The sequence below is a fragment of the Camellia sinensis genome, chromosome 12, assembly GCF_055761805.1.
Source record: "Camellia sinensis isolate YWXY chromosome 12, ASM5576180v1, whole genome shotgun sequence".
Classification (NCBI taxonomy): Eukaryota; Viridiplantae; Streptophyta; class Magnoliopsida; order Ericales; family Theaceae; genus Camellia; species Camellia sinensis.
Genome location: NC_138972.1, coordinates 81,342,114 through 81,370,109, shown reverse-complemented (window position 1 = coordinate 81,370,109; position 27,996 = coordinate 81,342,114). Strand labels below are relative to the sequence as shown.

Genomic DNA, 27,996 nt, shown 5'->3' with positions numbered 1-27,996 from the left:
GACACCGGAATCGCCCCCCACCTAGAGAACTCTCTACACAATCTACCTTCCAAACAAAACAAACCCACACACTCACTCACCACAGCCTCTTTCTCGCTCTATGTCCTCTAGACCTCCGGACCAGACCTCCCCATCTTCCTCCTCCTCCTCATCATCTCCAACAACAACAAGAAGAAGAACTCGATTGAGGAAGCTCTCCGACACAATCCGATTCTCTCTCCGCAAACCCACCACCACCACCACCTACATCTACTTTCTCTCTCTCCTCAACCGATTCCTCTCTAAAACCCTAGATTTCCTTTCCATGGATTCCCTTCTCTTCCCTCCTGACGACGACGACACCAACGACCTCTTCTTGGACCGCTCTCTCCTCACCCCCCACCCTTCCTCCTCCTCCTCTTCCCTCCCCATCGAACAACTCTACTTCGTTCCCTACAGGTACTTCTCTCTCTCTCTCTCTCTCGATTGATTCTGAAATGGTGTTTTTAATGTGGGTTTTGGATTGTTAGGTGGTGGAGTGAGGCGCGGGAGTCGTTGTTTGGGGACTCGGGTGAGGTGAAGGGGGTTTTGTATGCGGCGGAATGGTCTGGTCCTCGTTTGGGGACTATGGGGATTTGGGTCTATGATTCCAAGATCGAAATTTCGCTCAATTTGAGGAGAGAAGACTGTTCCCGGAAGAGTGATTGTGGGGAACAAGGCGATTATGCTTTGATTGCGGAATGGATGTTCTTGCGAGCTCTTAAATGGTGAGAGATTTTTAATTGTTCAAGCTTACTTGTCCGCTGCTATTTGTATTTGTGTTCATATTGTATATCCTTACTATGTTAATTTTTTGGTGCTTGAAATGAAAATCGTGGAATTAGTGTACAAGAACAACATTTGGAATGAAATGGGCCGTTAATGAGCGAGTAAGGGCAAAGGAAAATGGGAAAAAATGACTGGGAAAGATTAGTTTTGTCGATTTACTAGTTGATTAGGCTAAAGTGGTTATGGGCATTATTACATAACAATGTCTTATACTATATAGAGTTGAACATTGTATTATATTATGTGCTTGCTGTGGACTGTTCTCTAGCTTTTGGTATCATCAAGTTAATTCTGTTACAAATACAATATATAGAGAGAAAAAGAGGGTTTGTATTAATCCTCCAAGCATTTTAGAACAAATTTACTCTAATTAAATAGGAATAAACCCTAATGGCTAACCAATGACAAATGTACCTTAACTACTAAACTACATTCCTTTCACACCATTTTCAAATTCATGTCATGAGTCTTGGTGAACTGAAATTGAGTAGACGTATGAGTCTTGGTGAAAATATTTGCAAGAGGATGAAATGAAAGGAAAAACAATAGTGACAAGCTGAAGATGCTGATGAACAAAATGGAAATTAATGGTTCGCGTGCGTATGAAAAACAGAATTGTGTGCAATTTGGATGACATTCTTATTATCACAATACAAAGGAATAGGGATTAGGGTTTGTAATTTTTCTTTTTTACTATATAATTATATAGATTAACATGATTGACCCAAGGACCAAATAGGTTTAGACGAAAGTATTAGAGTCAGTAGAGGATAGTTTGTGCTGTTAGAGATGTATGCCTTACCTGTTTGCAAATGGCTTGGGCAGGCACTAAAAGTCATCTTTTCTAATTGGTTGAGTGATATGAAAGGGATGATATTCTTTTTGGGCACTATAAAATTAGTTTTAGATCTCAAAACGGATTCTTGTTAAGTAGCTTGCATATATAAATGCCAACAGTATTGCTGCTTTTTATTATTTGAAGGGAAAATATCAAATAAATCTTGTAACTTCTTCATTAAATTTTGATTGAGTCCTCTTAACACTATGTTTAGATGGTTGATTCAGGTGTTTATAGGACTATGAAAATTTTATGGAAAAAATAGGACTTATTGACAATTTTCCCTTCTTTGAGTTGATTACTAGTACATGAGTTGGCATATAAGATTTATTAAATTTGTATGTTGATTTGAAAGCAGAATGCATCACTATTTTGAGTCGAATTTTTGTAAGGAGCTAGTGATTATATAGTATCTATGACCTCTAATTTATTATGTACTATTTATTTGTGCTCTTCTTGGTAGGCATAGTGATGGAATGGAAGTTGGAGGCTTTATAGCTGCTGAAGATCACATGCAGGACCTGTTCCCTTTACGTATCAGGCTTTCGGTTTCGTGGGAAACAGATTTATTGGTTGTAAAGATTAGTCAGAAGGTTTGACAATAGCCTGCTCAATCTTTATTTGGTTTCACTAAATGAATTTAGTTCTTGTTCTATGGTATGATTTTGAAATTTTATTTGTAAAAAATATTCATTTCTTACCCCCCTCCCCCCCCCCTAAAAATAAAAAAAATAAAAAAATTAAATAGAAGGATTTCAAGAGCCTACTGTTCTAGTTGTGATTCACAAGGGCTTTATACGAAGTGTCAAAAAGAAACTACAAAACAATCACGAAAAACTAGTCAATTGTATATGAAAAGCTCATGTTTCCTATTGTGTGATTATCATTTTACCAATGTCTTCAAGTGTGAGGTGCTAGTTTGGGAATGGCTGAAGGGGAGGGACATAAATCACTATAATAGATGTAAAAGTAAAGATGTGCTTTTACTAGAAAGATATGGCCTTTGTTGGGTTAACTGCCTTGATGTAGTATATTTTGCAAATCCCAATCAATTAATTATGGTGTCTAAGAAATTCATCATTAATTCGTGCTGAAAATGCAACTATTTTGAAACTGATTTGAATTTCCTCATGTTGTGGGGAACCTTGATGGCTGCTGGATATATTTTGTAATTGCACAAAAAATTAATGAAGGCTCCATGTGTTTGTAATTGGCAATCTAACACAACCAAATGAAAATAATCTGTCAGCCCGGAAATAAGGAGAAAAATCATGTATTCAGCATTGTACAATGATGAAAAATTGCAATATTCATTTGTAACTGATATGATGCTCATTATGAAATTGTCGAATGTCACAACCCTGTTGTGTTTCTAATTAATACAATATATGAAATTTATTGGTTTCGATGCTGGGATTCCTAAAAGTTCAAACCGTCAATTTTTGTGGTTCCTTTAACTGGAAATTTTGTAATATAATGCAGGTATGGAAATCTCACATTCTCCCAAAAATGTCAAATTTCACCTTAAATATTCAGGTTGTTCAAATTGCAAGAACAACAAATAAATCTCATGAATGAATCAATTGTGCAAAAAACTCATGGAATAAAAATCTCATAAAAGAATCAAAGAGATGGACAAACTAAACCCAACAGGTTTGTGATCCAAGAACAGAAAACACACAAATTTATCTACAATCTATGAAGACAGTGACACAGTCACGAAAATATGAGAAACTTTTACTTGTAACAAGTTACCTCAACCAACCATGACAGGACCCATCAATGTAACAAACCCGATGATACGTAGCAGTCACAAGTGGAGGAAATGTTCTGCTAACCCACAACACATGCAATGTCGAACAGATGAAATGCTATTGCATGAACATGAACACCATCTGCCACTCAACAAACCTAGGAAACCGAGTTTCGCAATGATGATATTCAAGTGATCCCAGCATGTAAATCCTCATTAAAAATGGGATAATGAAATGTGTTTCATATGCTAACATATGAAAGGAAGGGCAAAAATGTGATAATAAAACCACAAATTTTGAAAAGGGACTTGATCTCACAAAAATGCCAATACATGGGACTATATTGGTTACCAGTTTTCATATAGGACTTATTTGTCTACGATATTACTTTGTAGGACTAGACACTAATTAACCCATATAACAATAGGGTGAATAATACCTAATGGTTACTAGATACTCTTATCTTTTCCTGAAATGACTATAGCCAGGAAAATCCCCAATATTTGATGGATTTATAGAGTAATTTTTGTTGATCTTCACAGTTTTTGCTTTTTGTATGTTTGAATCGTTTTTATGGTTCAATTATTTGATGATTCCTATCTCTAGTGTACACATGTGCTCTTTGAAATGTTTTATCTTTTCAAACTTCATTCATCTTTAGATCCCCTTACAGGCCTATATATGGCATAACCCTAATAACACAATCACTTGCTAAAATTACAACTAGTGAACATTGTAAAGGAGGAATTTGGCCTTCTAGGGGCCCAAAAGGCATGCATTTTAGGGCAACTTACATAGTTGGGTGAAAATGAAGGGATCGGGGGCCTAACGGAGGAGGAACTTTTGGCTAGGACCTGTTTAAAGTAGGAGTTTGGCAAGATAGCAAACATTGAGGAAGTAAGTTGGAGGCAAAAGTCTAAGCAATAGTGGCTCAGGGGGGGTGATAGAAATATACTCTAGGAAATTGTGGCTCAAGGGGGGTGGTAGAAATGTACTCTCTCTCTCTCTCTCCCAATTGTGGCTTAGTTTATTTTCTTACCATTTCAATCTCGGTGGCTAGGAGACTTGAGAAGATGTAATGAATTTCTATTGGTGGTGTAGGTGAGGAGTTCAAGAACTGTCTTGTGGATTGGTATACAATATGCAAGCCTATCAAAGTGAGTGGTTTGGGGATTAGGAGGTTCGAAATTTTTAACAAAGCATTGTTGGGGAAATGGCTATGGAGATTTGCTTTAAAAGGATAAATTTTGGAGGCTGGTGGTGTTGGCAAAATATGGAAGGGCTTTGGGTGATTGGGCTTTTTTGGAGGTAGGTGTGTGTGTCTTATGGATAATGGTGTTTAAAAGGATAAGAAGCATTTGAGATGACTTTGCGGGTTATGTTAGATTGAGAGTTGGAGATGGTGATAGAGTAAAAATGTGGAGTCTTTTGCACATATATGGTGTGGGGAGCAAACTTTGGAAAGATCATTCCTCACCATTTTCAATTTGTTTAGGAACCTCGGGGCTACTATAGCTAAGTATGCATAGAGGGATGGTTGGTAACCATACATTTTGAGACATTCATTTAATGCACGTGTAGGATTGGGATGAGCTTTTGGCCTTATTTCAGATATTTTACGAGTTATTAGGCTTTTAGGGAAACCAAGATGTTTTTGTGGGAAACCAAGTGTGTATGAGGTGAAATCCTTCTATAGAGTCCCTTATAAAAGGGTTTTGGTAGGTTGGAGCTCCACTGAAGGTATTCTCTTTGCTTGGAAATGTGACTCATGAGAAGATCCTCATCATTGATAATGTTATGAAGAATGTCATATCACAGTAAAGCTATGATGCATGTGCAAGTGTGATGAGGAAAACTTCTCGCATCTCTTGTTTCCTTGTAGGGCAGTTCAGGAGTTGTAGGACTTGAGCCTTGTGATGTTTGGAATATATTGGGCTTCCCTAGAGGCATTGTGGATTTTTTTGCATGCTTGGTGCAATGGTAGGAAGAGGAGGTAGGCATGACTTTTGACCCCTTAACATGTCATGTGGATAATTTTTTGTAGATACAAGGAACCTATTTATAGACTAAAGTCTTCTTTTGCTACCATTTTGTATGGTTGGTTATCGGCTGTTTTGGGGGGGTGGGGTGTGTGTGTGGTTGTATTTTTGATACTTTAGAGTTGTATGGAGTTATCTTTTTGTGGGGTTCTTTGAGGCCATTGAATGGGTCTTTTTTTGGCTAATGTAAATGGGTGCCATCGCTGTGATTTGTTTTTAATACAATTGCTTTCCTTGATTGAAAAGAAGGAACAGTCAAACATGTTATATGCAAGTGTAGTTAAATAGTATTCTGCTAGTGCTGAAAGAAAATGTCAGATAACTTGAAGAGCTTCAAGAAACCTCATTGTCGGTAAGGATGACCGAGATAAAAATCAATTATTTGAAATTGTTGAAGTTGGTATATGTTCTTGCATGGAAAAGGCACCCAATTTGTGATGCAGAACTGTTCTCGTTTTATGACTACGTTTATCCCCTATGAAAATTCTCTTATGATTTCCCTCTCAATGCACCTTGGAAAGAGGTGTCATCACCTCAATACGTTTTTAGTTTTCCAAACTATGATGGAGAAAACTTCACCAGATATGCTGCGCCTCTAAAGTTTATTAGGATTTGGCTTTGGGCATCCGGGATCAACTGCAAGGTGGTATTCATGTTTAAGCAAGTTTAAATAATACCGTAGTTGGAAGCGAATGTGGAGACAGTATTGATTCTTGATTTGCCTTTTACATTACAAAATGAAAAACACTACTTTTAACCCTGAACATTCTTGTGAAATAAGATGCATACATGCACAGCATTCAATATTCTCAAAAAGCTGCAATAACTTCACTTGTTAAAAATGGAAACTAACCCTTTCTAGAATAAAATAACTAAAGAAAGAAGCCTTGTGATTGTGAACAACCTGCTTTCTTTTCTAGCTTCATGTTTGTTTTCATTGTCCCCTGTTGCTACTAAATAATATGTAAGTTTCTTTTATGTACTTATTTTATATTGCTTGCTTTTCAGTTTTGCATTTTTCTCTTAAGTTTCTTAATCTTGTGTGTCAGTTATTTCCCTCAGAAAGTTGTGATGAACTAATGAATCATGTACTGCCTTTTTGGAGTCACGAATGATATATATTGTTATTGATGGAGCATATACACTATCAATATGGAGAATGAATTTATTTCTGGCTTTGTGATAAAGTTCCCTGCTTCTCTTATGTGATTTTTCAGGACAACAAAATTTCAGCTTTCAGTAGAGCCTGTGATATTTTTTGTGTTGAGTCTGGGCTGGTAAGATAGTAATTAACAACTGATATCATTAAAATTGGTTCCTTGTTTCGGGCAAGATTGACAACTCACTTCACCTATTGGGCAGTTGAGTATTTGGGACTTCTCAGGGCAGACAACACAAATTTTCACACATGACAGAATTAAGTTATCTGATGTTTCAGATCAACCAGATGAAGAGGTAATTAGTTTATGTATTTGATTTATAATATTGACTTGTGTTTGAACTTGCACATCTTAGCAATTGGCATATGGTAGAAGGCACTTCCAATCTTTGTTAGTTGCTTTGTAGAAATTAAATGGGTTTTCATACCCAAATCTGATAGCCATGTTTTGCAAAGGGTTTCCCTTGACTGCTGGGACACTGTTGAGTGCTGGGACTTCTTTTAGCTGAGTCACTCATACTTTTATTATCAAGAAGCATCTTTACTGCCTTCCTTTTCCTTCTTTTTTCTTTTTCCCATCTGCAATGACTATCAGTTGTTTCTTGCTGCAATTAACCAAATTAGGATATTAAAGTACTAAAGTCCTTGCTCCACTCCCTACCCAGGGGGTGCAGGCTAGCATTGGGCTGCCCCTATGGGGGGCCTGGGCCACAGGCCAATTTACATCGCTACTGTTTTTCCTCTCAGCACACTTGAATGTCAGGGACTGGAACTGGGGAGTGGAAGAAAAGGCCAACTTTGTTCGCTGTATATTTTATTAGGGATCTTTGTTATGGAAGTTAAAATTTGATAATTGCAGCTTGGTTCATATTCAAATGCCAGGAGGATAAAAACTCACACTTGTGACTTTATATCTATTATCATTTTATTTAATTTGCCCATCTTTTCTATGGTCAATAATCTGTATTCAATACTAACTGAAAATGCGAACTTATTCATGAACCAATGTGAAATATATAGTCATGTAAAATAACAATCCCCATCAAATTATGAAGGAATTTTTTGATATAGATGCTGGCTTTAACTAAAATTTGTCCATCAGGCTTAACAGGTTCTGCCCCTGGTGAGATCTGCTATGGAGGAAGATCTCCCATGCGAGCCACTACATTTTAGACATGAATTTTTTTTTTTAATTTTTATTTCAAGATGATTCTACTTGCAACTAATATCTAATAAAAATTTAATAGTTGCAGTATTTTATTAGGTTTGTTTTGGTTATGGTTTATGTTGTAGGAAACACCAAATTGGTTGTTACTTCTGATTCCTATAAAGGTACTATCACTTTTATTTTATTTTTTAAATTTCTGAGTGGGGCAATTAGTTGGATCATTTGAGATCGATGCAACTTGTTTTCTTCTTGTTAAAAATAATGGCAAAAGAAGAAAATATATTTTCCACTAACGATAATTTGCTGAGGATCTCTTAGTTTGACACTGACCTGGAATGGTCCAGCCTGTTGGGCATTCACTTTCAAGTGGCAAAAGAACCGAAGCATAAAGTATTCTTGTGCATTGGCCATTGAGCTTGACTCTTGATGAAGTGCTAGTGGTTTATGGAAATATCACATATTATATGTGGACACTTGGATTTTTGTTTGCTGGACCATTTATTGGTCTGTGATCTTTTGAGGTTTGTCTATTGGTTCAGAATAGTTTTAGGATTTATTGCCAGAGCAATAATCATATACATTTTAGTTATTTGGAACTCAAATGCTCTGTATACTTCATTCTTAATTGTCATGTTTTGCCTTTTCCCATAAATGTTAATTCACATTTAGCATTCAACTATTTGTTTAATTTGGTTCACCTTTTGCCATACTTGTGTACAGATTCATCTAGAATTGCAAGTCTATGGATCGTCATTTTTTATGAAGATGGGAGGCGGAAGGCAAGATGAAATGACAGTAGAGCAGTCTATTGTTGGAGGTTCCCTTCGTGGTGGTTCACTTCAGATGAACGGGAACACTGACCATGTTAACTCATATATTAGAGTTAATAGAAGTTCACCATTTGGTAGCAGCTACAAGGAAGCTTGTAACTTGGGCTTAACAGGGTTATATAATCTTGGGAACACTTGTTTCATGAACAGTGCCATTCAGTGTTTGGTGCATACTCCAAAGCTTGTTGATTATTTTCTTGGAGACTACAGAAAGGACATAAATACTGAAAATCCCTTGGGCATGAATGTATGTATATTTGGAATCCAACAATTAGTTATTTGTACTTTTGAAAGAGCTTGTTCTGGCATTTTGCCCTCTTGTTATGTTTTTTGTTGGTGGCCTCTTCAATGTGTCATACTCTCTCTCTCAATGTGCACTTTTTGGCCAGGGTGAACTTGCTTTACTATTTGGAGATTTGTTAAGGAAGTTATGGGCTCCAGGAGCAACACCAGTAGCTCCAAGAGCGTTCAAATCGAAACTTTCTGCTTTTGCACCTCAATTCAGTGGTTATAACCAGCATGATTCCCAAGTTAGTGAACTTTCCTTGCTTTTAGAAGTATAGTCTGTACTATTGTTTCTCTATGTCTTCTGGATGCAAAATAATTCTTATAATTTGTTGTTTTTAATGCAGGAATTTCTTGCTTTTTTGTTGGATGGGCTCCATGAAGATCTCAATCGTGTGAAATACAAGCCTTACATAGAAGCAAAGGAAGCAGAAGATCGGCTTGATGAAGAAGTGGCAGATGAGCACTGGCGGAATCATCTGGCTCGCAATGACTCCATCATAGTTGATGTGTGCCAAGTGAGTCTTCTGTGATTTGGACTTGTCTACCACGATTAAATTCATTTTAATATGTACTTGTTTTATGATTTTAGATTGGAGCAGTATTTGGATTAGTTTCTTTGCTTCAAACTTTGGTGCTTCAGTAGCATATGCTGTAAATTTGCTTGGTCTTTCTTTTCAACTGAGTTGAATTCTTTCTTCTTTTTTTTTTACTATAGGGTCAATACCGTTCAAAATTGGTTTGTCCAGCTTGCAAGAAATTGTCCGTTACATTTGATCCATTCATGTATCTTTCGTTACCACTACCTTCAACAACAATGCGCTCAATGACTTTGACAGTCATGAGCACTGATGGGAGTACTTTGCCATTTCCAGTCACTGTAACTGTACCAAAGTATGGAAGATGTAAGGATCTAGTGCAGGCCTTAAGCACCACATGTTCTTTGAGAGATGATGAAAAACTGTTGGTAGCTGAGGTATGTTTTGTAGCAATGTGGTCTATAATTAATATTTAATGTAGTTGTGAACTCTAATTCTTTCTCTACATATGTGCAACAAACAACTTGCATCAAGGTCTCACTGAAAATGATGGGTTTTCAAGCACCATATTGTCATGTCACTTGCATGATGGTGTAGTGTGTTGGACTTCAAGCACTGTAATTGGTCATGTAGCACTTGACCAGTTATGTTCTCTGAAATGTAATGCATGCATTTTCTTTCATTTTATTTTCAGTGGACAATAGAAAGATGATGTGTTGCATTTTTTTTATGGTTGCTCAACGTAGATCAACGTGTCGAAAGATTATGCATTTGAGCCTTAAAATTGAACCAACCATGGATACAGACATGGGACACGGCCATGCATACACAATAGCTAACTAAAAATTAGGACTTGGACATGTTGAATAAAAAAAAATGTATATTATATATTATAAATCCATATATCAAGATATCAAAACAACAAAACCACTAAACCAAAAACCAAGAACTAAGAATCTATGGCATTTTATATTTAATCATCATTCATCACTCCATAATTCTACCATTTGACATATAATCATAAGATTGTCTATCTAGAAATTTGCCAACAACTGTACAAAACATCTGTATATAAACCAAAAAAAATATAAAAATTGTCCCAGATGTGTCAGGCACTGATACATGAGGTCAGACCAAGTGTATGTGCTTAATAGTTTAACGTAATAGGTATCTAGTCGACAATCATTGGAGTTCGTTGGATGACGACAAAGGTCATTGAATTTCATGGATGTGGGAGCTAATATTTATAGTTTCATTTCTTTCTCATTCCTGGTTCTTAATATTTTTCCTTTTTTAGATCCACTAGTTTCCAAAAGTTAGCTTATTCTTTATCTTCTTTTCATGTTGAGTATTTATGTATTTTTTTCATTTTTAATATTCTTTTAAAGTGTCTCTCAATGTGTCCCCACATGTTCATAATTCAAAATTATTTTCAGACACTTCTCATGTGACACTTGTCTGAGCATGTTCAGAGCATGTCCCTGTCCCAGAAGTCTTGGGACACTGATGCATAGGTCAAGGGGAGGTGCTCGTGCTTCATAGAAACTGAAGATTGTTCTTCAATCACCATATTAAGTGAAATGACACTCATATAGTTATATAGCACAATAACCTTGACTAAAGGAATTGCTAATTCTAAATACAAGAATTTTTGTATTTCTGAAGAAAAATTAATCATCAAAAGTAAAGAAGGAATTTGGTGACTTTAAATTATATAATTGTCCTGGTGTTTTGTTTATTGCTCTGAGGTCATACCTGTCTATATGAGGTGCTTATCTTTGTTTACAAGCCTTATAAGCAAATTTGGCATGAGAGATCTGTATACACAAATGTGAAATTTATCCTTTACATGCTTGTGCCTGCAATATTACAATATTGGGATCTGATCTTAGGAGTGCTTTGCAGATTTTCAACAATCGCATTCTTCATTTTTTGGATAATTCATCTGATACGATAGAGCTTATTCGAGATAATGATCTGCTTGTCGCTTATAGATTGCCAAAAGACAGTGAGACATCTTCTTTGGTTGTATTCATGCATGAACAGGTGGAGAGGTTAGTTGTTGTATCAGTCATCCATTATTTTGGTTTCATTAATTTAAAGTGATTTCCATAGGTGTTAGCTCTAGTCATATGAAGTCTTGATAAGATATGCCATATTTTCTTCTATTTATAGTAGGTTTTCCCCCCCTCCCTATTTGATATGTTGATTTATCTGGTAGTTTTAATTTATCTATAGAACCTTATAAATATCGAAATCCCCGTTCAAATGAGCTCAAGTAAATCCAGCTCAAAGTTGATTGAACGAGCCTTAATCCCAACTCAAGTATTCTATAATCATTGTTTTCTGGAATGGCCGAAGTAGCTGAGTTATTGTTGGTCTCTTCTATACCAATCTGACCTTGCATTCTGTTGTTTATGAGGCCTTATCTTTATGCAACTAGTTGAATTTGGATGGCATTGTAAAACTTCTAGTGTGACTTTGTGAGCAATTTCTTCTCTTTTGGCAAATAGAATGAGCATGGAAGCATTCTTGTTACCATAATATGGGGGCCTTTTCTTGGGGACTGAAATTTATGTTGATAGTTATTTCTCCCCAAAAGTAAAGCATTTGACTTGTTAGCTGTATATCAGACTCCTCTATGGATTCTGTTAGACCATTTTTTTAAAATTCTTTCTTGGTAGTTATTAATTTCTTAATATGGGAGTAGTGCAGTTGCTATTTTTACATGGAAAATTTGTGGAAGATGCTTATTAGTTGGTAGCAGAACTAGTTCAGTGTTGGAGAGCTTGATATGCATTGTTGTGCCCCTTTCCTAACAGTTTAAACTTTGGGACTAGTGTTGGTCTAACATAGTATTAGAACTTAGGTTAAGAGAGAAGCCTTGGGCTCAAGTATCTCCATTTGATTTTTCCCTCATTTGCATTTTGTTTCTCTACATGTTTGGTTGATTGCATCTGCACATGCAAAACGGGATAGCACGTCAGGGATGGTGTTGGAGAGCATGATATGCATTGTTGGGCCTAGCTTAAACTTTGGTACTATTGGTGACCTAACACACACAAGTTGTGCATTTCTTTTATGCTGTACTATTTGTTACTAATTTTGTTGGCTTCTTGATCAATGTTCAAATGGAATTTAACACGGTTTGCATGTACGTTCTTTCAAACATTTGATATCTTTGATGGTGATTACTTATTTCTAGCTTATTTTATTGGTCAGGCATTTCTTGAATGCAACTTCATCTTCAAAGATGTTTGGTATTCCTCTTGTAGCAAGGATATCCGACCTTTCTAGAGGATCTGAGATACGTAGAGAGTTCCTAAAATTACTAAATTCATTTTTAATGCCGGTGGAAGATTCTTTGAACGAAGTTGATAATGATCAAAACAGTGCTAATGAAGATATTGATATGGAGGATGTTATTAGCTCCAGATTATCAGATAGAGATGTAAACTCAGACAGTGGATCAGGGGATGACTCACATTTGGGTCCCGACGACTTCCAGTTTTACTTGATGGAAGAGAGGGGAGGATTATTGTCAAAAGTTCAAAAGATGCAGATGAATGAGATAGTAACAATCTCAGAGTTAACCAGGCCCATAAATGTACTTGTTTCTTGGCCAGATAAAATGACTAAACTATACGATACTTGCCTTCTAAGCTCATTGCCACAGATTTGCAAGCCTGGGTTACTAACAAAGGAACCTAAAGAATCTGTTTCACTTTATAAATGCCTTGAAGCCTTTCTGAAAGAAGAGCCTCTTGGACCAGAAGACATGTGGTTAGTATATATTCTAATAATTACTTCACTTTAGATATCAAATCTGACTGGAAGAAAGGGAGATCTTTTGGTAACATAACAGCGCAACTTGGTTTTGCCTGATAGTTCATATTATCGTTTGCTAATCTTCTATCTGATGATTAAAGGGGAGAGAGTAGGATAAAGATTGTTGTTTAGTTTAATTAATTTTTTACAGATGTATATTAGTTTGTCTTATAAGTTGGCCCCTCTAATGCTAGATGTTGTCATCATAACCTTTGTTAGGTACTGTCCTAACTGCAAGAAGCATCGACAAGCCAGCAAAAAGTTAGATCTCTGGAGATTGCCAGAGATTCTGATTATTCATTTAAAGAGGTTTTCATACAACCGGTTTTTCAAGAACAAGCTGGAAACATTTGTTGACTTCCCAATTGATGATTTTGATCTATCAACTTACATTGTTCATCAGAGTGCCCAGGTGTCCCATCGTTATGTGTTGTATGCAGTTAGTAATCATTATGGTGGCATGGGTGGCGGTCACTACACTGCTTTTGTCCAAGTAAGTGTTGCTTTTATTTAAAGTTGGTTTCTGTTAAAAATGAGGTATTATTGATTGATTGTTGATTGTTGATCTATGTCTATTACAAATGGTTCCTTATATAGATGTAGGTGTAGTGGATGGTGTGTAGTGGATAGTGATAGTGGTGTAGTGGGTTAGGTTTAGTGGAGTAGGTGAGGTGGTAGTGGTGTAGTAGGTGAGGTGGTAGTGGTGGTAGGTGATGGTATTATTGATTGATTTGTATTAATTTCTATTACAATGATTCATGATTCCTATATATAGAAGAGGGTGGGTGTGTAGTAGGTAAGGAGTAGGTGAAGTGGAGGTGGAGTAGGTGAGGTGGTAGTGGTGTAGTAGGTGAGGTGGTAGTGGTGGTAGGTGATGGTAAATTCTAACAGCCCCCCGCAAACTCAAGGGGGATAGGAACTAGCCAACTTGAGTTTGGAGAGAGTAACAAAACAAGAAAAGACATAAAAATAAAAGAGGATAGGAGACACTGTATGGTCGTGTCAGACCATTGGTGAAGACACTGAATGGTGGTGTCATAACGTTGTAGAGGACACTGTATGGGGGTGTCATAACGTTGTAGAGGACACTGTATGGTGGTGTCAGACCGATGTAGAAGACAGTTTATGGGGTCATGTCGGACCGTTGTAGAAGACAGTTTATGGGGTCATGTCGGACCGTTGTAGCAGACAAGGTTGTGACAGTTGTCGTGACAGTTTACAGAGTCTTGCTGGACCCTTGTAGAAACTAACCGGAATCAATGTCGGGACAGTTTACAGAGTCTTGTCGGACCCATGAAGGAGCTAACCAGAATCAATGTCGGGACAGTTTACAGAGTCTTGTCGGACCCTTGTAGAAACTAACCGGAATCTATGTCGGGACAGTTTACAGAGTCTTGTCGGACCCTTAAAAAGTTGCACCCTTAAAAGGTGCGCCCAATTTTTAAAAAAGGCGTGCCATCAAAAGGCGTGCCCAATTCATCAAAAGGCGTGCCATCAAAAGACGGGCCATCAAAAGGCGCGCCCAAGTTGTCGGTGAGCGTCGAGCGGCGCATGATGCGCGTGTCTGCCTCTTCGGCAGGGTCTTTATAAATCGAAGCGGAGGCTGAGGCTTGGAAGCATAACAAACCAGTCTGAAACCTCTGAACCTTTGCAGTCTGAAACACTCTGTAAACACTCTGTAACCAACCCGTCTCTGAAACACTCAGTAACATGGCCTCTTCTTCCCGTCCAGCTAACCAGAACATGGCCTCCTCTTCCCGTGGGCTGCTTACGCTCTTTCCAGAACTGAATGAGTCCACAAGAGAAATAACTGGTGCGGTGGCCAGTGAACCTCAACCAAACACCTCTGTGGTTGCTCCGTTGAACTTTCCGATGCGGTCGGTGGAGCAAAAAATGGCGGTGCAAACTGATATTGAGGCCAATCAGTATACTCTGAAGTCATGCGTGGAAACCATAACTGCGGTCACAAATTTGTCGCACCGGCTGCAGAGCAGGACAAATGAGGTGCAACAGTTAAACTCCCAGCTGGCTCTGCTCCAACGCATGTATAAGGATGCGCGAGCAGAGATAAGTGTGCTAAAGGCAGAAAACAAGAAGCTGAAGCGGAAGGCCACCGTGATGTTCCGATTCGGAGGGCCGCCATATGCTGCAGTGGAAGAGTATGGGGGAGTGAACGTGCTGGGCGGCGTGGAAAACACAGAGGCAGCACCGTCAAGGACTGCCCAGGACGGAGGCAAGAAGAAAAGACCGGCGGCAGAGTAGAGAAGAAAAAATCCCGCCTGTGGAGGTGGGTGTTTGGGTTTGGTTTTGTTTTGTTTTGTTTTTTTTTTTTTTTTGCTGTAAAAGTGTGATCGGGGTGGATTCCCAATATGAATAAAATATGGTGTGTGGTGCAAATATGGAAATGGGTTTGGTTTTTTTTTTTTTTTTTTTTTTGTAATAAGAATAAGAAGAGGATCCAAGGCATGGACAGCATCATTATGGCAAGGGGAGTGGAAATATGAAAAAAAAAGATGGGACCACGGTTTTGGTAAAACCCACGGTTTTGGATTTTTGGTTTAATTTTTTTATTGTTTTTATTTTTGTATTTATTTATTTATGAAATAAAAGAGAAAAGGTGGGTGGTGGAAAATGTGATGATGGTGTTGGGTGGTGGAGAAAAGTTTAGAATAGAAAAGTTTATATAAAATTGGGGATAGTATTTTATAATAATGAAAATAAAGGTGAGGTAGTGGATGTGTGTATTAAAATAACAAGAATGGGTGTGAATGGTGTCGTGCATGTGCTGTGTATGTGGCAGTGTGAATGGTGTGAGAGAGTAAGATTGGTTTAAAAAAAAAAAAAAAAAGGGTACATGATGATGATGATAAAATGAATTAGATATATATATATATATATAGATAAAAGAGAAAGTAGGTTTGGGCGGTGGAAAAAAAAAAAAAAATAAATAAAGTGAGAGAGAGTGGAGGCCGAGAGAGTTAGAGAGGGCCCGTCGTTTTGTTTTCTCTTTTCTTCTTTATGCTCCTCAAGAGAGAGAGAGATGGTGAAGATGTTTTCATCAAGGTGATTTGTTGTGGAATCTGCCATTCTGATATGCAGCAAATCAAGAATGATCTTGGCATGTCCAATTACCCCATGGTTCCAGGGCATGAAGTGGTTGGTGAAGTGATAGAGGTGGGATCCAATGTGAGCAAGGTCAAGATATCTACACAGATGGTAAACCCACCCAAGGTGGCTTTGCTGGCGCCATGGTCACTGGTCAAAAGTTTGGTGTGCACATTCCAGACGGCGCCACGACTATGCGCCGGGGTGATAGTGTAGATGGCAAAGGCGATGGGACATCACGTGACAGTGATAAGCTCATCCCGAGTGTAGCCGCCGCCTCTCGGCTGGATACAGAAGTCGGAGTCGAGGAACGCTTCCATGATCGCCGTCGTGTAGTCGAGACAGTTTTCCCGAACGCAGTCCACGTGGCGACAAACAGGGGAGGCGCAGCGGCACTGGGTCTGTAAAAAGCCTCGGAAATCCTGCTGGATGGATTGACGAGCGCCGCCGACAAATGAGAAGAGGCTGGACCGGGGGTGGAATATGGTGGGGTAAGGTAAACTGACCTCTGAGTGCACAAAACACAGACAGCAGGTTGAAGAAAGGAAATTTTAAGGTATGTGTAGAAAATTTTAGCAGACTAGGTTGAGGTCCGGCGGGCGGCTAAGGTGAGATTGCCGCCCGCCGGTGAAGCGAGAATATTAGATTCTAAACCTGCTCTGATACCATGTTAAAAATGAGGTATTATTGATTGATTGTTGATTGTTGATCTATGTCTATTACAAATGGTTCCTTATATAGATGTAGGTGTAGTGGATGGTGTGTAGTGGATAGTGATAGTGGTGTAGTGGGTTAGGTTTAGTGGAGTAGGTGAGGTGGTAGTGGTGTAGTAGGTGAGGTGGTAGTGGTGGTAGGTGATGGTAAATTCTAACAGTTTCTATGATTGCTTTTGAAATAGCTTAGTGCACTTTTTTTTTTTTTTTAGGAACTAGCCTGATTATAAATTGTTTAGAGCCAGCATAACTCATTTATATGCCTTCTAAAATTTACCCATAAAGTGGGAACCACTTTTGTTATTCCCCCCCTCTCTCTCTCTCTCTCTCTCTCTCTCTCTCTCTCTCTCTCTCTCTCACACATACACACACACACACAAACGCGCGTGCGTGCACACACACAAAACCTCTTCCCTTCTAGATCATGGTGGTGGCTTTTGGTGGATGTTATGAAATTAATGGTGGTGTTTGGGTAGTGGCATCAAAATAGTGTGGTCAAGGAGCAAATTTTGTTTTTCCATAGAAAATTTTCTGTTTTCTAGGAAATCAAAACGAAACAGTAGTGAAATATCTAAATTCCAATGTATCTAACTGCGAATGCTGGGTGGAGGGGCTGAGGTGGAGTGGAGGATTGTCGGCTGAGGTGGGGGGGAAAAGGGGGTGGGGGTGTGGGCGGCTGAGGGTGGAGAGAGGCTTGCTATGGCTAGATGAAGGCTAGGTGGGGGAGTGAAGGGGAGATGTCGATTGAGGGTGGGGCTGGTAAGGTGGGTGTCACGACCCAAACCCGGCCCTATGGGTTTAGCACCGTAACCGGCCAGTAATCCGAGATTACCGAAGGCCTGCTTAACAGTAATACAGTAAAACAGAGTACAGGGCCTGGCGGAAGCCAATACAGTAATTAAACAATGTCCAATGAGCTGTAACAGTCTGTATGCCAAAAAGATTTTCATGCATTCATACATACACAAACAGTACAGTCTATACAAAATTTACAGTCACACAGTACAGGGACCTAATCCCTTGATAACAGTACAGTTAGTAACTGACAGTCTATACAGTAATCCAAACAGTATGGAGACAAACGGGGGAAAACAAACAAAACACCCCAAAGCCATAGCATGGCAACTCGGAACCTCGCAGTGAGGCACAAAGGCTGGCTTGACCAAAACTGGAGTCTAACCCCACGCTCCTAGCTGCGCTCTGGTGCCTGCACACCTACATATATATATGAGCAGTGAGCTAAAGCCCAGTGAATAACATAATGCGTAAAGAGGTTTAGAATGAATGTCCTTACGGTAATGAAAACAGTTCAATTGAATCAGTATTTCAGTTGTTCAGTACAGTAAACAGTCATATGTGGTACATCCATTAGCATAACAGTAACAGTAGGTCTTAAAAGACCGAACAGTAATGATGGCCATCAATCAGTAAACAGTAGTGGTTCCTCGAGGAAACCGACAGAGATCTCTGTAACAGTAACAGTCAGTAACAGTAGTTGCTAAGGATGCCACAGTACAGTTCAGAAATAAAGGACATACATTCATTCAGTAAATAATACCAGTTCAGTAAACAGTTCAGTTCAGTATTCAAAAGATAATCAGTTGAACATATCTTTACACAATTGTTACTCACAGAGTTCTGGGCTACAGTATGCTAGAGCGTGCCTCCCCAGTCGCCAACCCTACACAGTTCATAGGTTGAGCACACTAAGCTACACAGTTGGGAAATATCATAACTTAATCCCTAATTTGCCTTGGTGTGTTTTACATCTATATCCTCATTAAGATGCCTTAAACTAGGCCTAAGAATGCCCAGAATGAAATGAGGATGCAAAGATGCACTTAGAAAACATTTTCAGAAATTTCAGTGAAACAGGGTCCCGCTCGAGCGCATGTTTCCCCGCTCGAGCGTACAGGCAAACAAAGGTCCCCGCTCGAGCGTACCTTATACCGCTCGAGCGGACCAAAAAGTACTGGATAGGGGAAATCCTCACTCGACGCTCGCTCGAGCGTGTCATCCAGTCCTCCGCTCGAGCGCCCAATACTCCGCTCGAGCGTACTGTTCTACAGTGCAAGATGCTGGAAGCTCGATTTTCCCGCTCGAGCGGCACTCTCCCCGCTCGAGCGGACGACTGGAATCTGGAAATCCCAGATTCGAGCTCCAGGTCCAAAACCAAGCTTAGATGCATAAAATTCGATCCTCTTGGGCCAATTTCCTGGAAAACTCTTTTAAACACATAGAATAACATATTTCAAAACTCAATTTAGGAAATCAAAGCCCAAGGGTGTTTAATTCAAACCCAATTTCCAACCATTCATCAAGAACAACATCCAAACGTGTCATGCATGAGTTTTACACCAAAATAAAGCTCCAAAACTTGTTCAAATGAGCTCATTTCTTTTCAAAACCAGATGCAAACATGGTCTATAACAACAATATGAGCATGCATGTACCAATGTCCATGTAATCAACCTCAAAACGCAACAATACTAACATGCATGCATGAATTATGCTCTATTTCAACATGCTAGAACTAATTCATGGCTTAGCTCTAAAATTTATCATGGACCATGCAAGAATTAGTTCAAACACAAGAATGGGAGGATGAAATCCTTACCTAGGTTCCTTGAATGCAAGTCTAGAGGTTCAATTAAGCAATCTACACTTCAATTCCTCCAATTTCAAGCAAAAGAGATGAAGACACTCCCACTCCCTAATCTCTCTCTCTCTAGTCGGCAATACACCCAAGAGAAATGGCTGAGCATGTGTTGTAATGCATAAGAATGAGCCCTCAAAGCATTAAGTAAGTGACCCACTAGGATGGCAAAAAGGTAATTAAGCCTAACTCTTTAATTAGCTTATTTTAAACTATTTTAATCATACCTAATCAGCTTTCGGATAGATATACTATAAAGTCACATAAATTCTACTGATTATGGGACAACAATCCATTTTGGGTTCGGCCGCCGATAAGGCCTTCAATTAACAATTTAAACATAAAACATAAACAGATCAACAAACAGTCAACAGATAAAATGCAATTCAAACAGATGTATTCGTTTAATTCAGTTTCAATTTCGGTCAGTCAGTTCAGTACTTTAATCAGTTCAACTATCAGTCATAACCAGTCTCGGTTACCAGTAATTAGTAGTTAATCAGTCATTAATCGGTAAACAGTATGAGGGTTGTTACAGTGGGGGTTGGGTGGCTATGGGTTGGGGGAGGGTGGAGAGAAAGGGCTGCGATTCTAGGCGGAAGGGGGTACTATGAGTTCTCGGGGGGGGGGGGGTGTTGGTGTTGTTGATTGAGGGTGGGGGTGGTCAGCTGCGATGGGTGTGGGTGGCAGTGGGGAGAGAAGGGTGTAGGTTAGGGAGGAAGAGATGAGTAGTAGGGAAATTTTGATTTGCTATTGAAGGTTAATGGGTTGGTTTGGCAAGGTCTCATTGGGCTTTTTTGGCTCAATGAGCCATAAAAGACAGAATAGGCTCATGAGCCACAACAGACAAAACATCCCATCCAACCCCATAATCATTACACTCTTCTCTCACAAAAAAATCAAAAAAGCCAAATGCCCTTCCCAAACTAAGCTTTTGAGCCCAGGCTCATATAGTCAAAAAAGCCAAAAAGCCAACCCACTTCCCAAACGGACGCTAAGTAATTTTGCATTTCCTGTTAATCTGTTTGTAAATGACAAACTCTGGTTGGTAGAATGTTTAGGTTTTTAAACCGCAAGGAGGAATCTATATTTTAAACAGACTATAGGAGTTGTATTTGTATTTTACCCTTTTTATTTTTTGGTTTTAAAATTTACTTTGTGATCGATCATGAGCTTTTAACTCTGCGGGTGTTGCTATGTAGCTTGGGCGTGATCGGTGGTATGAGTTTGACGACAGCCTTGTCTCCCCTGCTAGCAAGGAGCAGATAAAGACATCAGCCGCCTATGTTCTTTTTTACCGGAGAATACCAGATGTATGATATATGACAACATGGCCAGTATAGTCGTTACATTTGAAAAGCCGGGTGGACAGAGCGGCTTTGTTTTCTTTTTGAACTTTCCATTTGCAAGTGTGCAGCATTTTTGGTTCTTTGAGTTTGGAATTTGGTTAAAAAACTGAAACTCAGCATCTTTTGCACATGGATCAGAATTACAGGAAACCCAAACCCAATATAGAGGTAACAGAGTTGATAAAATTTTATTATGTATATATGGTAGGACAATGGGGAGGATATCAAATACTTACCAAAGAGCATGTCTTTTTGTGTTTTATTGGTACGTGCTTTGCTTGCTACCTCCGAAAGAAAATATTTCCAAATATGTTCATTAATTCAGTTTTATGAAGGAGAAGCTGCCTTTAGTCTGATATTCCTGGAACTATTGTGTATATATATATCGAAATTTGAAAATATGATGAAATGCATTTTGATCGCTCTCTCAATTGAAGTCCGACTACATTGCATTCTTTGTTGTGAAGCTTTTGGTTTGTTTGCAAAGAAAACAGATTGATCTGTCATAGTGAAGTGAAACAACTATAATCCATTTGGTTTTGTGAAAAAGGTTTTTGAAAGGAAAGAGGAATGGATTGGAAATTTCTATTTGGTTGCTCAGGGAAGGAGAGAAAGCAAGCCAGAAAAAAATTGTTGGGCTCAGTTCAATTGGAGTTCTTGCTGGGAGGGTCGAATTGTAAATTGTTGTCCAGAGATGGTTTCAATTTTAAATTTTGATTTTTTTTTCAAAAAAAAAAAAAAACAACTTTGATGAATTTTATTTTATTTTTTAAAAAAATGGTCTAATTTTTTTAGCAAAATCTTTAAATTAGGATTATGGTTGGACAAGTCTTTAAGTAATTAGTGAATAAAACTAATGTTGAATTTGGAATTGTTGATTTTGCGAAAAGTAATAGAGATGATTAATTTTCGTTTTTAAATGAATTTTTAACAATAATTAAACATGCTATTGCAGTTATGGGAGCAAGCATAAAACTTTTTACAACTTATATTGTGTCTAGTTTGGCAAAAAGAATTGAAATTCAGTTTTATCAACCATGTCAAATTTGATATTTTACCGAGTATCCACTTGAAATCTTCTTTACAGAAGAGAAGAAAAATCATGGAAGAGATATGATCAAAGGCTTGTGTGTTTTTTATAATACATTGGAAATTGTTCTCTAATATTCATTATCATTGATAAAATTGGTAGGCTTGTGTTTTTTTTATAATACATCGAAAATTGTACTCTAATATTCAAATCAACAATATACTGTGATGGGAAGAGAATTGTAATCGTAAGAAGTGACAAATTTTTTAACAATGATTCATCCCATTAATTTGAGAGCACTAATTGATCACTAATGAGGTAAAAATTAAAAAAAAAAAAAAACACACACACACACAAGAGCAAAACATCCTATCATGTGGGATCTACACCACTTTGGAGCTATTAGTGCTCCTCTTTTTAGTGGTCTCACTCATTTTTCCAATTTTTTTTATAGAACCGTCCAAGTTAAGGGAAACAACAATGATAGAGACCACTAATTTTGGATCTCTAAAAAGATCACTAATGACATGACACTCAATAAAAAAAGAAAAAAATACAACACCAAGGCCAAAACATCAAATCATTCATGGTGGGGCCCACTGCCACATCATTAGTGGTAGCACTAATTAGTGCTCTCACTCATTTTCCTAAGGGAAAACAAGTAAAAGAAATACCTAAGATGCTCGAAGAAGAGATAATTGAAGTATCAAACATCTCTTCAGTTAGTTGGGAACTTTACAAAATTACGAGAAGAGGCCAAATCAACAACGAGTTAATACAAGACATGAACCTTTGTATTTTTTAAAAATAAGAAGAATTTTACATGACAAATAAAGCCAATAAAGGCAAGAATCTTGTAGACAAGTCACGTGGAGAACAAAGCTAAGAAAAACTGACATGACAGAAGAAACCAAAATAGATAAAGCCTTGTCAAAGGAAGCTTACATGACAGATACAACCAATAAGATTGTTGGCTACATATTTTGTAAAAGCTAATCGTAACTTGACACGTGATACATGAAGGGCAATTCGAGGAGTTAATACAAGTTTCCAGTCAAAGACAGACACGTGGTAGGTCATATTGGTTATAATGGATCTGCGCAGCACTGGAATAGCTAGAAGGCGCAAGATGGCGTGGCCCAACGGTTACTCATAAATTTGAATTCAGAATCAGGAGAGAAGCCGAATTGCTAGAATGGTGTAGTGGAGCTGACTGTGAGAGAGCATGATTAGCAATTATGGGAGAATATTTCGACGGTTGGAAGTCCATTTCGACGATTACCCTTAGAGAGTATAAATAGCAGAGAAGGCTCCAAATTGAAAGACCCAGACTCAGATATAGAAACCAGTCATTTACTTCATATTTTCTTTTCAGTTTTACATTTTCAGTTCTTTATATTTCCAATTCTTCAATTCCTGCACTGCTCTTCATTTCCTAGGAGTAGTTTCAGGTAGTCGTTGCTGTAAGCCTTTTCAAGGCTGGGTCATTTCATTGTAAGTTCTTATTTGCTTAATGAAATTCAGTTTCTGAATTGCGCTTTGTACTTGTTATTATTTGTAAGTTTCTCCAAATCAAGCCGCTAGTAAAAGTCCTCTTCATTGAGGCTAAAAGAACTTCAACATAATCGTCTAATAATTTGTTGGCAATTAAAAATTCTGTAAGGACTTATTGATCCTTACTGGCACGCTTTAAATTACATAATTAACTTTGAAAAGTCAAAAAAGCCAACATATATTTTTTAGCACGCCCAGTGGGACTATTATAATGGCTAGACGTAGACGACAAGGAGAAAATGAGTGCCTTAAAGAAGGCATAAAAGAAGAAATGACAAACGAATTGAATTTTACTATTCAAATTTGTCAAAATGAAATATATTGGCGTGAAAGAAAATTTTTGGATCTTTAAGAAAAGATCCATTTTCTTGATGAAGAAAATTTCTTAGTTGTTTTTTCATTACCATATTATTTGGTAGAAGAAAAAATACACAATTTAATTGGAGTAATTCATCAACTTGGTGTGGAAATTTGCCGATGGTGACATGAGTTATCAACCCTTCTTGTTAAGTCTTCAATAACTGAATTTTGTGGGATTTTACAAAATGTTTTCAAGTCATTTGTGATTGAAATTAATGAAAATATTTCATTAATGGCTCGGGGGGTTCAAGAGTCCTTTTTTAAAGAGCCAAATTATGAAATTAACATAATGAAAGAGCATGCTTTTGAGCCAAATTTGGCTAAGAATGATGTTCCATGCATGGCTCGAGGGGTTAAAAACCCCATTTTGAAAGAGCTAACTTATGAAAATAACATGGCTAAAAAGCATGTTGTTGAGCCAAATATGATTAGAAATGATGTTCCATACAAGGCTCGGGGGGTTGAAAAACCCGTTCTTAGAAAGTCAAGCAATGGAAATAACATATCTATGGAGGATTTTCATAAGCCATTAATGGCTAAAATAAAAAAAACAATTCCATTTGTCAATGAATGATGAAAGTTATTTGGCCAAAGAACATGTTCTTAGACCAAAAGTGATTAAAGATGATGATCAACCCACTATTGACGGATTTAAAATATTTGACATTGTTGAAAATGTCAAAGTATTTGAATTTCCAAGGCTATATTATGCCATGACTTTCAGTGTTCAAAATCTATTTTGGATTTGTGGGTCACATCAAAATTTAATTTTGATGAAATGACTAATAAAACAATCATCTTTAAGCATTGTTCTAATGAGTTTGATGCACTGAAAAAAAATTAACCGTTTGAAAGGTAGAACTCGGCTAAGAGTGGCCAAAGCGGTTCAAAGGTATGCCAAAGTAGTTCGAAGGTCTATATATTTGATTTGAAGGTAATTCGAAACTCGAAAACACTTCAAAGTGCCAAATATTTAGTTCGAAGGTAGGTCGAAGCTCCCTCAAAAGCACTTCAAAGGTCTATACATTTGGTTCAAAGGTAATTCGAAACTCGAAAATACATCAAAGTTCCATATATTTAGTTTGAAGGTTGCTTGAAGCTCCCTCAAAATCACTTCAAAGGTCCATATATTTAGTTAGGAGGTAATTCAAAACTCTGCAAAACACTTTAAAGTGGTGTAATTTGAAAAGTGTGTATGTTGTTTGTCACTTCGAAGCAATTTGAAGTAGTACAATCCAAAGTGAAAATATATGGTTAAGGTCTGAAGAATCATGCTTCGAAGGTCTTGAAATTTCCATAGTCTCATGATGCATCAAAGGTCTCAAAGTAAAGCATAGAAAGGCCAACTGTTACTGATGGCTCAAAGAAAATAACATTGGCATGCATTGTGACTAAATCAAATTGGTGATATTTTGCTAAGAATTCACCATTTCAAACACATGCAAAGAAATCCAATTTCGAAACACACATTAAAATTCAAAGTATGTGAACTTATTTTAATTATGTTTTGAAGCCTTATAAACTCTCCAAGCAGGTAGCTATTATGCATTCGAAGCTTTTAAAGCTTCTAAAATATGTCGTGAGCACCTTCGGAGCAATGTTTTGGTTCTTTTTTAACAAAATTGAATCGTGTTGTATGATAAAAGAGCCTTTGAATGCGTGTCTCCCTTCGAATATATTAATTAATTGCCAAGTATGGTTTAAATTGATGTACAACTCTTCATGAATTTGAGGTTCCTCATTCTGAAAGAGTTGCGGGGGGTAATGTTGGCACCATAAATCTGTAATGATGATTATTATTATTATTGATAAATTGCAGGACACATGACACTCTCTTACTTATTTGGAGGTTATGAGAAGTTACGAATGTAGAGAATCATGGAGCATAATGTAGAAGAACATGGAGGACAAAGTGAAGAATATGGAGCATAAATTGGAGGTTAAAGCAAGTTATGAAGACATGAAGGGATATGTGGCATTATGAGAATGAAGATGGAAGAGTGGGTAGTTTTAGGTAGTTATTGGGTAGTTATTGCTGAAATTTATTTCCTACAAATATTTGCCTATAATAGCCATTCATGGCTACATTCTAAAGACTCAGACTCAGATCCAGATCCAAAAACTAGTCATTTATTTCATATTTTCTTTCCAGTTTTACATTTCCAGTTCTTTACATTTTCAGTTCTTTAATTTCTATACCACGCTTCATTTCCTAGGAGTAGTTTCAATTAATCGTTGCTGTGAACCTTTTCAAGGCTAAGCCATTTCATTTTAAATTCTTATCTGCTTAATGAAATTCAGTTTATGAACTGTGCTTTGTACTTGTTATTATTTGTAAGTTTCTCCTAAACAAGGCACAAGTAAAAATCTTCTTTATTACGGCTAAAAAAACTTCAATACAATCGCTTGATAATTGGTTGACAATTAAAAATTCTGTAAGGACTTATTAATCCTTACTGGCACGCTTTAAATTATATAATTAACCTTGGAAAGTAAAAAAAGTCAACAAAAATATAACAAAGTGGATCACATGGTAAGTGAAGACAAAAGAGCCACATGCGAAATAAAGCCAAAGTAGTGGAGATATCATTACTAATTTTGTTAGTTTCAACAAATCAGATATGTAAAAGGTTCATGTTAACATAAATTTCAGAACATAAACCTTACACTTTGGATCATTTACCATGTGTATTATCAAGAAATCAAGACAAAAACGACATACCTGAATCCATCGATGAACGGTTAAACGGAAGCGTCTGATTGTCAATAAAACCTTAATATTGACTTTGTTAGAGCCTTCTAATCCTTTCCCTTATGTGCCTTATGTTTCTCCTTGAGAGGATTTAGAAAACAAAACAGTATTCTTGTTTTTTTCACTCTTGGGAAGGAATAGGGACCATAACCTTTTAAAGGTTGTAATTGGTTTTCATAACTGAAAGGTAATGAAAACCAATAAATTAACCATTATTGGTTTCATAACTGAAAGGTAATAAAAACCAATAAATTAACCATTATTAGTTTCATAACTGAAAGGTAATAAAAACTAATAAATTAACCATTATTATTATTGGTTTTAAAACTGAAAGGTAATGAAAACCAACTTTAACCAATATGTTTTAATTTCTATTTCTGCCCCTCATAGAAATAGAAATTATACAACTAGTATCTACACATTAGGTCCATAACACATATATACCCTTAAGCCTATTAACTAAATTGAATCACTTAAATTGTAGGCTTCTTATAAATGATAACACCACATTTAATTATGTGGTCCCATTGAGACATTATCTAACAATCTCCCACTGGACCACATATGTATCCTGAAAAATGTGCTTAACTTTAGTGAGCTCAGAAATTTGTTATCATAACTTGAGGGTATCCAAACAATCTTGTCCATTAACTATATTAATATAGGATCAAAGCGGTCTTCGTTACATCAATCGTAACTCGACCCACCAATGGTCACGTATACGAATACAGCTAAATGACATAGATCAATCATGGATGCGTAGCATGGAAATTACATGTGATGTGATCCATACATGCCTATTTCCAACTGGTCCTACTTAACTTTATTGAGATCAATACTTCACAGTACGTAACAGAGTGTAATAAACTAAATACTTCATTTCTGCAGAAATTAATCTAATTATATAGATAAAACTCAAGGCTGACATAAAGCAGTAATATAAATACAAACTCCCACTAAACCAGAATGTTCTCAAATAGAACAACACCCATCTGAGCAGTGTGCTCATGAAAGACCTTGGGTGGTAGTCCCTTCGTAAGTGGATCCGCTATCATGGAGTTTGTCCCAATGTGCTCTATGGAAATCTGTCCACTCTGCACTCTTTCTTTTACAACTAGGAACTTGATATCAATATGCTTTGATTTTGTCGAGCTCCTGTTGTTATTGGAATATAAAACTGCAGACTTATTGTCACAATATATCTTAAGTGGTCTTTCAGTGCCTTCCAAA

General features: G+C 37.3%; 1 protein-coding gene across 1 annotated transcript; it reads left to right on the top strand.

The window, feature by feature from the left end:
- On the top strand, positions 1–21,501 carry LOC114303649 (ubiquitin carboxyl-terminal hydrolase 8). Its single transcript, XM_028248794.2, has 13 exons — positions 1–438; positions 510–746; positions 2,109–2,238; positions 6,656–6,715; positions 6,801–6,893; positions 8,486–8,842; positions 8,985–9,125; positions 9,228–9,398; positions 9,599–9,856; positions 11,325–11,473; positions 12,642–13,202; positions 13,467–13,740; positions 20,924–21,501. Exons 1-13 carry the CDS (start codon positions 101–103, stop codon positions 21,038–21,040), a joined length of 2,886 nt encoding a protein of 961 aa, XP_028104595.2. The 5' UTR covers positions 1–100; the 3' UTR covers positions 21,041–21,501.
- The last annotated feature ends 6,495 nt before the right edge of the window (positions 21,502–27,996 follow it).